The sequence below is a fragment of the Athene cunicularia genome (genome assembly GCF_003259725.1).
Source record: "Athene cunicularia isolate RWA chromosome 2 unlocalized genomic scaffold, athCun1 chr2_part1, whole genome shotgun sequence".
NCBI classification, from domain to species: Eukaryota; Metazoa; Chordata; class Aves; order Strigiformes; family Strigidae; genus Athene; species Athene cunicularia.
Genome location: NW_020799095.1, coordinates 77,412,567 through 77,425,450, shown reverse-complemented (window position 1 = coordinate 77,425,450; position 12,884 = coordinate 77,412,567). Strand labels below are relative to the sequence as shown.

At 37.4% G+C, this 12,884-nt stretch overlaps 1 protein-coding gene across 2 annotated transcripts in view; it reads left to right on the top strand.

Moving 5' to 3' along the window:
* MTRR (5-methyltetrahydrofolate-homocysteine methyltransferase reductase) overlaps positions 1-12,884 on the top strand; it is a 32,961-nt gene that overhangs the window by 16,986 nt on the left and 3,091 nt on the right. The window contains exons 9-15 of one of the 2 annotated variants that reach the window (XM_026842745.1): positions 1,528-1,616; positions 3,230-3,410; positions 6,276-6,318; positions 7,738-7,924; positions 10,127-10,245; positions 11,833-11,925; positions 12,011-12,190. In XM_026842745.1, the coding sequence (XP_026698546.1) occupies positions 1,528-1,616; positions 3,230-3,410; positions 6,276-6,318; positions 7,738-7,924; positions 10,127-10,245; positions 11,833-11,925; positions 12,011-12,190 (892 nt within the window). The remainder of the gene's footprint in view (positions 1-1,527; positions 1,617-3,229; positions 3,411-6,275; positions 6,319-7,737; positions 7,925-10,126; positions 10,246-11,832; positions 11,926-12,010; positions 12,191-12,884) is intronic. The other variant, XM_026842746.1, reaches the window with a different exon arrangement.

The following is a 12,884-nucleotide window of genomic DNA, read 5'->3' as shown; positions in this document are numbered from 1 at the left end:
CCTGTTCAGGGCCCAACAACTGCACACAGGCAAGCAGCAAGAGATTGGGTGGTGTGGGTGGGATTTCACAGGTATGCCCCTTCTACTGTTTAAACTACTTACAGATTTTACAGAATCAAGCACAATCACAAGGGAAACAATTAAAAGGGAAGAGTATACTGAAGGAGGAGGTAATGGAGGCCCAAAAGCATCAGATCTTCATAGGAAAGTTTCCTAGGCTTGAAACTTCACCCCCCCTGAAGGCTAGTAGGTTTTTCTGTGCAAATCAGACCCATGCTACCTGGCTGTGTAAAATTTGAATCTCTCTGTAAGTTAAAGACAGTGTCAACAGCATGTTCAAAGGGAAGGTCTGCTTGGACAGGCACAGAAAGATATTCTGTCCTTCCTGCCTACAGTAGTTCCCTTTCTTCTGCTATAATGATGTTACAGGAAGGACGTAAAGCTGCCCTAACAGTTAAGAGTTCATCAGTGTCAGAGCACTTTCCATGTGGAACAGAGCCCATATAGCTAAGTGACTATCTTAGCCCTTTGATTGTTCTTGTATACCAAAAAACTGTCCTTCCAAGGCAAAGTTGTTGAAATAATTGAGTGAAACGTGGAATATTGGTGCTCTCATTCTGTGTGTAAATAATCCAGGTTATTGCATATCTGGCTGCCTAATGTAGCAGTAATCAGGGAAAAAAGGGTGAAATTATGCATTATTTATGCAGCATTTTGCCATACCTATGTAAAATGGCATGCCTGTTTATGAATCTTAATGAGCGATAATGGCAGGGAAGATCATTGCAGCACAGGGAATCAGAGTTCTTGGTTCTGCTCTTGAGTCTTCTGGGTGACCCAGAGCAAATCATGCTGACTTTTTACACTTTCCTTGGGTACTTGGCCAGGACCTAGCAGGTTGCTGCCGATCCAACTGATCTCCAGTCATGCCTTATACACTGACTTCTATCCACTGCAGTTATCAAGGTAAATGGCTTAGGATCAAACCCAAATTCATTTCTTTGGACATGTGCTGGTGAGCAGACACTCCATTGAGTTGCTGTAACTTCATTACTTGTTGCTGCCAATCTGTACCAAAGAATTGAGCTCTATAATGCAGCTTTGCAATTCCTAGCAATGTTCCAGAGCTGATTTCTTTTGAGGTGGTTGTCTTTTAACTGTGCATTCACATTTCTGAGGAATTTGTAATAGTTACTACAAACTATTCTGGTTGTGGGTTTACTGAATGAAGAGAGCTAAAAAACCTGGGAGAAGAGCAGAGCCTGAACAGCAGGCTATGCCTCTTCTGCATCTTTAAGATTTACCAGAAACTCCACTGAATTTTACATTGATACTTCGTTGGAAAACTGTCTTGCTGTTTATTTTATAATTTCCACTAATGAGCTATGGCTCACACATACAGAATTGAATGCAGTTTAGCGCCCTTCTATTTCTTGAAGGAACAAACACTCTGTAATGCCATTTTTTGATGTTAATAGATGCATGTTATGTTTTCTCTTGTTTTTTTTTTTTCTCCCACTGAACTAGGAGCCGCTCACCCACAACATATCCCTGAAAGAAGCACTCTGAAATTCATTCTAACCTGGTGTCTGGAAATAAGAGCAATTCCCAAAAAGGTGTTTGTGTTTCTTCTTTTAAAGATAAATCCTTAGTAATGCTGTGCTTTGTGGGCTTTTACAGATCTATCCTTGCTCTGTGTGTAGTTACCATGTTTCTTGGTGAATAAGGATTGTCAGTTTGTATGCTGCTGTTCGTACTTTATTTTGAGAAATTTCACTTCTGGTACCTTATCTGGCAAACTGTGGAGATACTGAAATCTCTGTTCCCGTTCTGCAGTATCTTCATTCATAACTAGTCTGGAAGTAAATAGAAAAGTATTAGATATTTGGTGCCAGATAACTGGGAGGAAGGCTGGTAGAACTTGGCCCCATAGGCATTTTAGAGAAGTCATTCTTTCTAATCAGAGGGTGCCATATCTGTCAAAATTTGTCAAGACTGAAAATACACATATTGCTGTATGCAAATATAGGTACCATAATGTCTTTTAAATTATTTTAAAGCTCCTCTTTAGCATTTCAGTAACCTGAGAGTATATGAAGAAAGATTTTTTTGTTTATTTGTTTGTATATTTGTTCTCACAATGTGTGAATATTATTTTCCTTTCATTCTGTGCTGGCAAAAAACTGAAAGCTTGCAACTGGAAATGCATGTATATGTCTGGTATTGTCAAAACACATTTTAAAGATAACTTTGTATGAAGGATGAAGCTAAGCAGTTGTTGTTTGGGTCTCTTGAGGAAAATCAGGTTTTGGAAGGACCTTTTCATTCAATTTAGTGAATTTTGCAGCAGAAAGGGATCTTCCAATTGTTTCAACCTTTTCAAAACTGCATTTAACAATTTTGAAAATTTGTCTTGACAATAAGAGTAGGCAGAGAGTACTGGCTGGGGAATATCGCCCAAGCCAGTTTTTATAACCTATCTGCTTTATTACCTGTTCAGTGTAGAATGTGCTTTATGTTACTCCATACTCAAAACTGTTGTCTGGAAGCTCAGTGTTTGAGCACACTCAAATTACTTTCTAAGTATTTTTTTGTTTAGAATATGTCATCGATTGTACTTGGTGTTCTGGTTCACTTTCGTTTTATGTACTGTGTCTATTTACATCTTGCTTTTGGAAAAAAACTTGTAACTTTTTACATCTGATTTTTACTTTATCTTACAATGCGGAATTTAATTTTCCCTTAAGAAAAGCTTGCCAGTACCATTATGTAGGCATAAAGTATGAAATAAAACACCACAGCGATATTTACATGACTCATTAAATACCATACTTTATTTACAGTAATACCTCTTCTAAGACTTTTTATTATTCCTTTCCTGTCTTCTATAACTTAGCAAATGGTGTTTTGTCTTGAATTAATTTGTGTTATGGAGCTGTTTACTTAACTAAAGGGCATATACATAAATAAGAAGGTCCTTTCATAAATCAGGGATTTTTTAAGGAATGGGTTGTGCCTGTTTATTTGTCTTGCCCCTGCTCAGGCTAGGATTTTCTGATGTTTTTTCCTAGTAGGTGAAAATGTACATTGGGAAGTGAACTGTTTTATCCATTAACCTGGCAGGTGATTGCTTCCTGTCCCCAGGCAACCCAAGTTTTTCCCAGTTTTGTGACCGTTTTCCCAAATAGACAATTTTTTTTACCTTTCACTCTTATTTTTTTCCCCGCAGGCATTTTTAAGAGCTCTTGTTGAATGTACCAGTGATGCAGGAGAAAAACGGAGGCTTCAAGAACTTTGCAGCAGACAAGGAGCCTCTGATTACACACGCTTTATTAGAGATTCTAATGTTTGCTTGCTGGATTTACTTCATGCTTTTCCAAGCTGCAAGCCTTCACTTAACCTGTTAATTGGTAAGTGACTGATATAAGTTTAATTAGATTGGTTTCTGAAAATGCATCGGACTAAATGTTCAATTTTCAAGAAAGGAGAATAACTGTTTGGTTAACTGCTTTAGAAATATTATAGTATCCATAGTGATCAAACTAAAACTGTTGTTGGGGAAAAAAGCTCTGTTCTCTAGTTTGTAGTCTTTGGCCTTCATTCTTTAAACATTTAGGTACATACCTATCCTTTAATTGACTCCGGATAGCTCCTGTGTGTAAAAAAATAACCATAAGGTGTTTGCAGGATTGGGGTCTTTAAGAAATGGTTCATCAACTGCTTACAATTAGAAAAGATTTCCCTGCCTATGTGTTATTTTCTTGCACTTTTACCTGTTAAAACAGAAAGCTTTTCCCAGTATATTTGTATTTATTTAATGTCTGACACACTGTGTTCCTTATATAAAACATTGAAGGAATGAGACTCCAACTGTAACCATCTCAAACACATCTTAAAATACTGGCCGTTGTTTTCCAGATTAAAAACGAGTATTTCTTAATATGTTTCATTATATGAAACAAAAAAAAAAAAAAAATGCTTTTTATGTTCTTGCAGTCATCTCCACACCTACCCCAAATCTCTCCTTCTTAGTACTCTGCAGTGATTAAAAAATATAAATACAAGCTCTGCTCCACTTTATACAAATACATGAATTTTCACAGTGAAAGCAAAACCACTTAGCTTTTCAAAGGTGGTATGGAATGTGCTGTAGTAACTAAACTGAATAAAAGGAAATGTTGAAAATTTTTTAAATGTGTTCCCCCAGGGAAGTAATGTGCTGAATGGGATTAGTGTTGTCTTTAAGTGATTTCACTGAATTAGCTTTTCTTATCTCTGACTTGGAACTACCTTTTGTAGCAGAGTATCTTTAAAATATGTCAGGGTGTCCATGTACTGGTTGGAACATCTGCAAAAGGATGGTACATGTGGAAAAACAACTAAAAAGCAGTTAAGCTATATGTTACCCTATTACTCCACTATATGCTATGTCAAATTTTTCTCACTTATTGTCACCATTCCACACCACATTGTTCACTTAGTGATATGTCTGATGTCTTTTAATATGCCCTTCTCCTCAGCCAAAATGAGTAGCATGCATTCAAGTCATTTCTTTGAAGGCAGCAGTGAGTTTGAACTTTTCTGTATATGTACATACATGCATAGATATAAATGTGTGTGTGTGAAATATATAGTGGATTTCTCATTGAAAAAATGCTGAATAAGCTCCTGTCTATGTTTTTTTTAGCTATGATTTGAAAAATTTGCATAGCTACTCATAGTGGTTTGAAATTGAGCTGGCACATCTGGTTCTAGGAAATTATATATAGGAAACTTTCAATCAAGCAATTCCTATTTTGAGAGCTTTTGAGTTCTTAGATTAAAAGTGAGGAAGATTAAATTTCAAGTTTCACCTTGTCCACTAGCTACTGACATTTTTTCTGGGAACCTTAAAGTTGTTTTTAATTGACCAAGAACCCCATAAATTAACTGTTGTGGCCTCATTGTATTGGATCTCTAACAAACATTGCACAAGGCCTAAAAAACATTCAAAACAGAGTTGAAGTGAGTCACATTAAAGACTAAAGTAATTTGTCAGAAAATAAACCTCATGGCATTCCAGCTTATCCTCAGATGTCAGAGGGGCTGGGGGTGGCTACGTTTAGATTCTGATACCCAATTTGTAACTATTAGTCCAGTCACATTCAACTTACTGAACTATCACGATCACAGATGCACTAACAACCCACTGCACTTCCAGTTTAGTAATGCTCTATGGAATTATACAGCCGGACTTAGAGAGTTTGGTGGCACCCAGAGAGAAACTTTTATGGCTAGCGTAACAAATAGCGCAGTTTATTAAAGCAACAGAAGTACAGGTTCTTATGGATTACGGGTGATAAATATACTGTCTGAAAAAGCACATGCAAATATTGAGATTATAAATAATACAGTGTGTGAAACTGAAAAACAGCTCTGCATATAGATTTCTAAGTTTTCCAAGCAAGCACTCAGAATGGTCTGGATCTTACCCAAAGACATCCCTGTGTTGGGGGGAAAGATTCAGCCCATTGACTGATCCCAGGAGTCAGAGGCAGTATCTTCCCTGACTTGTTCACAATGGTATCTTCCCCCAGCATTCCCCTTTTTCTCAGGCCATTTTTATACATTTTTTTATGTTCAAGGCAGAGTTTGAGTGACTCTAGTCATACATACCTTTATTATGATTGATGTAAGATTCTCTTGCTTTGCTTTTAAAGGTACAGATTAACAAAAATTCAGAGCGCAAGCTCAGTGAGGGGTGACAGCACTTCAGGCTTTGGGATAGAGGTGTGTTTTGGTATTACAATGAGCAAAATTCAGACAAAGGACAGCATTTTGTCAGAATATGACAGACTGTTGGCCCAAGGTGGCAAATATGCAACTTATCAGTACCATAGTACCATGAAGTTCCCATCTCTGCCATGATTTGCAGAACCTGGCCACAGAGCCTTCACTCCGCTCCACCCTCCATGCTATTTTGCAGGTAGCACTGTCCAGGGAACCACTACGGAATATATTCCTTGCATACCAGTTGTGTTCCACTCCGGAAGCTTCTTGGATGTTATACCTTTCCTTAACGTGTGAACAATGCTATGCTTTTAATATAGGTTTGATTTCTAAGTCACCTCCAATAATTATTCCACAACGTGTTAATAGCTTATTTTTGAACCACAAACACAATGTTAATAGAGTAAAATTACAGTTAAATTATAATATGCTTGTAATCTGTTATAGTGGGAACACTCATTAGTGATACAAATAATAAGTGATGCTTTCTTATTTTTATTTTTCAGAACATCTTCCTAAATTGCAAGCAAGGTCCTATTCAGTGTCAAGGTAATGACATATTCAAATTGTATCTCCTTGATAATTTAGGTATGCTTTTTTCTCAAATGTGTGTGTATGTGTGTGTGTTATAATCTAAAGAAGAAAGAGGAATGAAGGATAAAACCTTAGGAAAAAATGATTGTGTCCCTGTTGCAAAAACAACCACAGGATTTGACTGTTTTAAACAACATTGCTTTATGTGTCTGTCAGGATGTTGGTAGAGTTCTCAAGAACAAGCTCACACAGATGTGAATCTGGTAGGAATTTGGATTCCCTTCTGTAAGGCTCTGGCCTCTTGAGTCCAAGCTTAAGATGTTTTCTAACTATATAGAAATATCACACAGCTGAACACAGAATCTTGATTCAATTGACTTAGTTTGGGCTGCAGATGTACCTGCCTGTCATGGTTTGAGCCCAGAGGGCAATTGAGCACTACACAGCCATTCGCTCGCCCCTTCTCCTCCAGTGCTGGAAAGGAGGAAAATGAATCAAAAGGCTCAGGAATCAAGATAAGGACAGGGAGGGGTGGCTTACCTATTATGGTCACAAGCAAAAGACAGGTAGTTAGTGGAAGAAAAAAAGAAGACATCACTTTAATTCAAAACACTAACAACTACACTTAACAGACAGAATGAGACAGTGATAAGTGTTACTATATCTTTTAAAACACCTCCCACTACCCCTCCTGTTGTCCCTGTCTCAATTTTGTTTCCGATATCTCTACCTTCTCTCTCCAGCAGTGCAGGGGCGGGTTATATGGGTTGCAGTTAGTCTGCCACCTCTTCCTCCAGGGTGGGGGGAAGCATCTTCTGCATTCTTCCACCTGCTCCACGTGGCGTCCCTCTCACTGCAGACAGTCCTCTACCAACTCTCTACTCTGCGAGTCCTCCCCATGGATGCATTCTTCTCGAGATGCTCTGCTGTGGGTCACCTCCACGTGTTGTAGTCCTCCCAGCACCAAACTACAACAGTGGGGGCTGCTGCTTCCCACAGAGTCCTGGGGGTCCTCCACAGGCCACAGGTGAATCTGCTCCTCCATGGGTGGCAGGGGCGGCCCTGCTGCCTCACCACGGGATGCAGGGAGGCTCTGCTCCAGCACACCTCCCCTGCTTCTTCCTTCTTCCTTCCACTGACCTCAGTGTTCTCGTAGGTGTCCTCCTTGTAACTTGTCCTCAAAGTTCCAACCCCCTCTCAGGTCCCTTTAATATGTTACCACAGAGGCATAGCCACCTCACTAAATGGCTCAACCTTGGCCAGAGGCAGGTCCGACTTGGAGCCAGGGGAGCTTTGAGAAGCTTCTCAGAGGCCACCGCTGCGGCTCCCTCCCCCACTACCAAAAACCCCACCACACAAACCCAGCACACTGCTGTAAGATTGTACAGCTTATTTCTCAGGTTTCGGGGGTTTTTTATACTTTTGTCTTTGCAGTTCAAACTTATATCAGCCAGGAAAACTATGGTTTGTATTTAATGTTGTGGAGTTCCCTGCCTGTCCTGCTAGACCAGTCTCACGGAAAGGAGTATGTACAGGGTGGCTTGCTGAATTAGTTGCACCTCTACTGCACCCCAGTAAAAACACTCTGGATACAGAAGGAGGAAGCTCTTTAACTGAAAAGGTATGATTACACCTAAACTCGTTAACTGTTAAATTTGTGCATGTTTGAAACAACTACAGGTTTCTTTGGTCACTGCTCTGATGTAATGCAGGTGTTTTGGCAGTATACACCTTCCTTTTGCAATTTTACCCTACTTGTAATTTTACCCTTCCCTCTGTAACATGTCTAGAACTGCATTGATAAGTTACTAAATTTATATGGATACCCGAGTTGTGAAACTTTCCACTGCTGAAAGGCCAGTGTTGGTTTCCACCCCACTGTTGTCCTAAATGAATCTTGGAGGATGTTTTCATGGACTACTGTGCAATTAAATGGTAATGACTGTAAGTGGTGTAGGAGAGGAACTTGGTCACTTCCAGGAAAGAATGACAGATAATAGAGGAGAAATCATAAAACTCACTTCTTGTCAGGTCTCGCACAGTTTGCAGAGGCCAAGTTATTGAATATGACACGGGGGTCAGTCATCTGTGGTATTTCTGATGTGCATCAAAGATGACTTGTCACGGTGGAGAAGGTACTCTTTTTTTTTTTTTTTTTTTTTGGTCTCAAAGTTATTAGGTGTAAGCTAATTATTAAAAATTTTGAATTATACTATATAATTAATATGACAAAGGAACTACAGCCAGTCTGTTCTATAATTGATTAAGAAAAATGAAAACAAGCATAGAATTTGGTTACAAAAAAACTACCACTAATTCAAGGTGTTGGTCTGGCAAAATGGAAGGAAAATACATACAAATTATTCTAATTTTTTAACTCAAAAGACAACCTGATTAATACGTGCATCATACATCTTATTCCAGTATTCACATCTGCTCTGTATTTAAAATATAATTGACTTGCAGTATATAAAAGATGAAACATGAAAGAGAGGTGGAGTTAAAAAGAAAAGAAGGGTTATTACAAAATGAGTCTGAATAAAGTTCATAACTATTTTAATCTGCTGTGCAAGCTAGAATTCAGCATAGATAAATGTGCAGCAATACTCATAGATTACAGAAATATGTTGAATATCAACACAAAATAGTGAGTGTGATCTTATGCAAAAATACCTTTGATTAATTGACACTTTACAGTATAAATATATTTACCATTTGCAGTGGTTTTTAAAGGAATGACCAGTTTGGAATCATTAATTGGGAAAATAACCTCCTAACTCAAGTGTGGTTTGAAGTAGTAAGTATAACAGAAATACAGATATTGCATCCCACCAGCAAGATACACTATTCTTTTATCATCATGAAACCAGAAAAATAATCCTGTTTAACATTGCAGTATCTGTAGTGAATTAAATTATGAGAAATGAGTAGTACTAAACCACTTGGGTTTACAGAACAAAGTTTAAATCACTTGGTCTAGTGCTTCACTCCTTCCTTAAACTTGAAAGTAAATTCAATTTCTTTCATAATTAATATGCAAAATAAATCCTATGCTTGTTTATGACTTTAATGGATGAAGCTCTGCTATGGCTGCTGCTGAGTCTTGAATAATTTTTTAAAGAATTAAAAGTAGTAACCTCTTGTTTTCTATACAGTACGTTAGCCATGCCTCAGAGAATAGTGATAGAGCTCCTCTCAAAATTATATTTAGGCCTATATTTTAGCCACAGATCTGAAGATCAGAATTGGAGTTTATTGGTGGAATGATATAAACCATTTTCCAAGATCTTTGAGCAGTTATCTGCTTCCCCTCACCCATATGCATTTTTCAAGATCATGTAAAACTTTTATGAAAATTAAGAAAGTATCAGTAGGCTTCAATTCACTATTAAAAAATCCTCACTTCCACTAGGAATATTTTTAGATGTCCACAATGTAAAAAAAAAAAGTTGAGTTGCCTGTAGTAACAGTAAACTAGCTTTACTTCCCTTCAAGTGCCAACACCAAACTTTCCATGAATTCTGTAACAGTATCCTCCAAATTTATGCTTACAGTCAACTTTCATATTCAGAAACCCATGTTTGTGTGGTTTTTCTCCAGATGGATTAATAGATTTGAAAATGTGGTGTGGGTTTTTTTCAGAAACTCATGAAATTTTATTCTGAATGTCTGTGTGGCATTAAAAGTAAACTCTGAATCTCAGGATTTGGAAGGGTGTATGGACACATACACTATGTAAATATCCTGAAAGTTATAAAAAATTCATGGTATTTTCACTGCTTAAGAATATTCTTTAATTGTATTCTATCTAATTTCATTTTAGATACCTATTTTTGCTCGTCCAAATAACACTTTCCACTTACCTGCAGACCCATCTGTCCCATTCATGATGGTTGGTCCGGGAACAGGAATTTCACCATTTATTGGTTTCCTGCAACATAGGTATGTACCAAGTTGTTACCTGCAAAGCAGCCTTTTTATGTTGAAGAAAACACAGCCTCAGGTTTTGAGTACAAATTAAGTTAATTTTTTTAATTTTTATTTTTCCTTCTTTTTACCTTTTATAACAGTGGTATGCTGATTAGAAACAATCTTATTAATTTTAAACAAGTAGTGCTTGTCTATTTATTTGTTTCTCTGAGTAAAACTTGCACTTTCATCTGACTGTATTTAATATTCATAATGGATATATGAAGAGTTGGGTGAAGCAGAAACAGTAATAAGAAATCAAATCCTTTATTTCTGTGTTGCTAGTGGAAGTCCTGTAAGAGGTTGGTAGTTTTTAGAAAGTGTTGATTGGCTTAAGTTTGGTATTCAAAATCCATTTCCCTCAGAAGTGGCATCTATATTAAAAGCCTTGTCATGATGAATGTCAGGTTTTCTCCCACATTCCCTTATTTCTGCGTGTTTTAAACATTTTAATGTTTTAAGATGAGGAACTTGGCACCTGAACCCTCAACTGGGCAGTAGTCTTGGGTTTGTATTTAAGGGAATGTAGATCCCCTTTTTCCCCTCTAGCTCCAGCAGCATAATTTTGCAAGGCAGAGAGGTGTTTGTTCAAAAAGTGACAGATACCACATCACGAATATGTAAAAACATGATTATTTGGAGGAAATGAAGAATTAAAAGAATGGAATGTTTGCATGGGAATGGTGGCAAGTTTTCTAGATAACTAACGCATATCATTTCTATTGTGACTCATTAGTTCCAGCAAGATAATGGAGTTTCTTGCATCCTGTAACAATATTTTAAATCATTTTATTTGAGAGAAAAGTGAAATTTTGACAGAAATTTGTCAGAAATTATGTTTCTGACTCCACACTTCCATTTAAACCAAATCATTATGTACGATCTTTACTCCTTAATTTTAATGCCCAAATATACCTTTATCTCTCAGAAATATTTTGCATTTTATTTTAAAGGATTCATAGCATTTCATAAGCATTTGATCAATGATAAATGAAATCTCTCTCAAATAACTAGAAAGTTGCAGCTAAAAGCTCTCTAAAGTAATACCTTCAGCATTATTTCAAAAAATGCAATAACTCTTCTGATGATGTGGTAGTAAATAGATTGTTACTTACAAAGTCTTGCAGGTTTCTACAGCTAAATGCTAATCTGCACAAAGCATGCTAAATCTGCTTTGTGCGAGTTTTCCCAGGTGTTTTTACAGGGCTTCCAGTGAAGGAAAAAGGGTAGCGATCTCCTTATTCAGCAGTCAGGATTGTTTTGTGAGCTGTTCGGAAGTGTCAGTCTTGACTATTCCAATATGAAACTGGCAGAAAAAAGCCCCTTTTGAAGTTGATTGATTTTGACCTTGGCCAAAACTGAGGAGTCAAGAAAATCAAATAAGGAGGGTTTGACTATGATCTGCCTTAAGTCATTTCACATTTCTGCCAATCCAGAGGTTTATTAAAGCACTACTTTAAATGAGAATTAGGTTATAGATGTTTTAGATTCTGTACTTGATAAAACAGAATTGCAGGTGTTTGGTTTTTTTGTTTGTTTGGGTTTTTTTTGTCTGTTTAGGCAAATGCTCAGGAAAGAACATACAGACTGGGAATTTGGAGAGACATGGCTGTTTTTTGGTTGTCGGCATCAGGATCGAGACTACTTGTTCAAGCAAGTTTACTATTTAGCATTCATTTTGTATTCATGAGGGAATCTTATCTCTGAGCCATTACTAACAGTTTTTATTGCCTTTCAGAGATGAGCTCAAATGTTTTCTTGAAAGCGGCACATTAACTCATCTTAAGGTTTGTTTCTCAAGAGACACTTCAACTGCAGAAGTAGCCCCACCTAAATATGTGCAAGATGTCATTAGGCTTTACGCTAAGGAAGTTGCCAGAGTCTTGCTGAAAGAGAGAGGTTACTTCTATGTATGTGGGTGAGTAGAGTGGAGATGGACTGCCTCAGAAACAAAACAAATTTTGCAGAAGTTTGAGGCTTTAGAATGACTTACAGCTGTCTGAAAGGACTAACATGATGCTGAAAGAACCTTTCTGGAGTGCTAGAATTTCATCACTATGTCCATTTTTTTCAATACAGCCTTGAAAGTATAACTTGTAACCACACAGTTCCACTGATTGCTTTAGTCACTTATTATTTCTTTTCCGTTTTTAGTATTCAGTAAGCTACTGGAGGTTTCAGGTTTCTAGAGTTCTCTTGAGAAAATGAGATATTTGAATACATGTGATGATAAACAGCACAGCAGTGAGGTAGCAGCAGTCTTCCGCTGTGTTCCAGTCTTGAGTGGGCCAGAATGCTAAAGCTCTGTAATAGTAATGTATTTTACAGTGGGAAGTTTTATTTGTGAATGTTAGCTTACCTGGAGGTTTGAGATTTTTAGGAATTTTGTTGGTAAATGGACAAACTGTCTGAATATACCTTCTCCTGCAGGAAAAAATGTCAGCTATTTGTGTTGAAAATAGCATTATTCATAAGTGAGGCGGGCTTTTTTTTTTATATTGGAGCCATATGGTGATATAATAATGAAAAAATACTTCAGCAGATCCAGTTCTCCCTAAAAGAAAACAATTACTCTGTGACAGCTCAACTAGGGTTCCAAGGGGGGGGGGGGG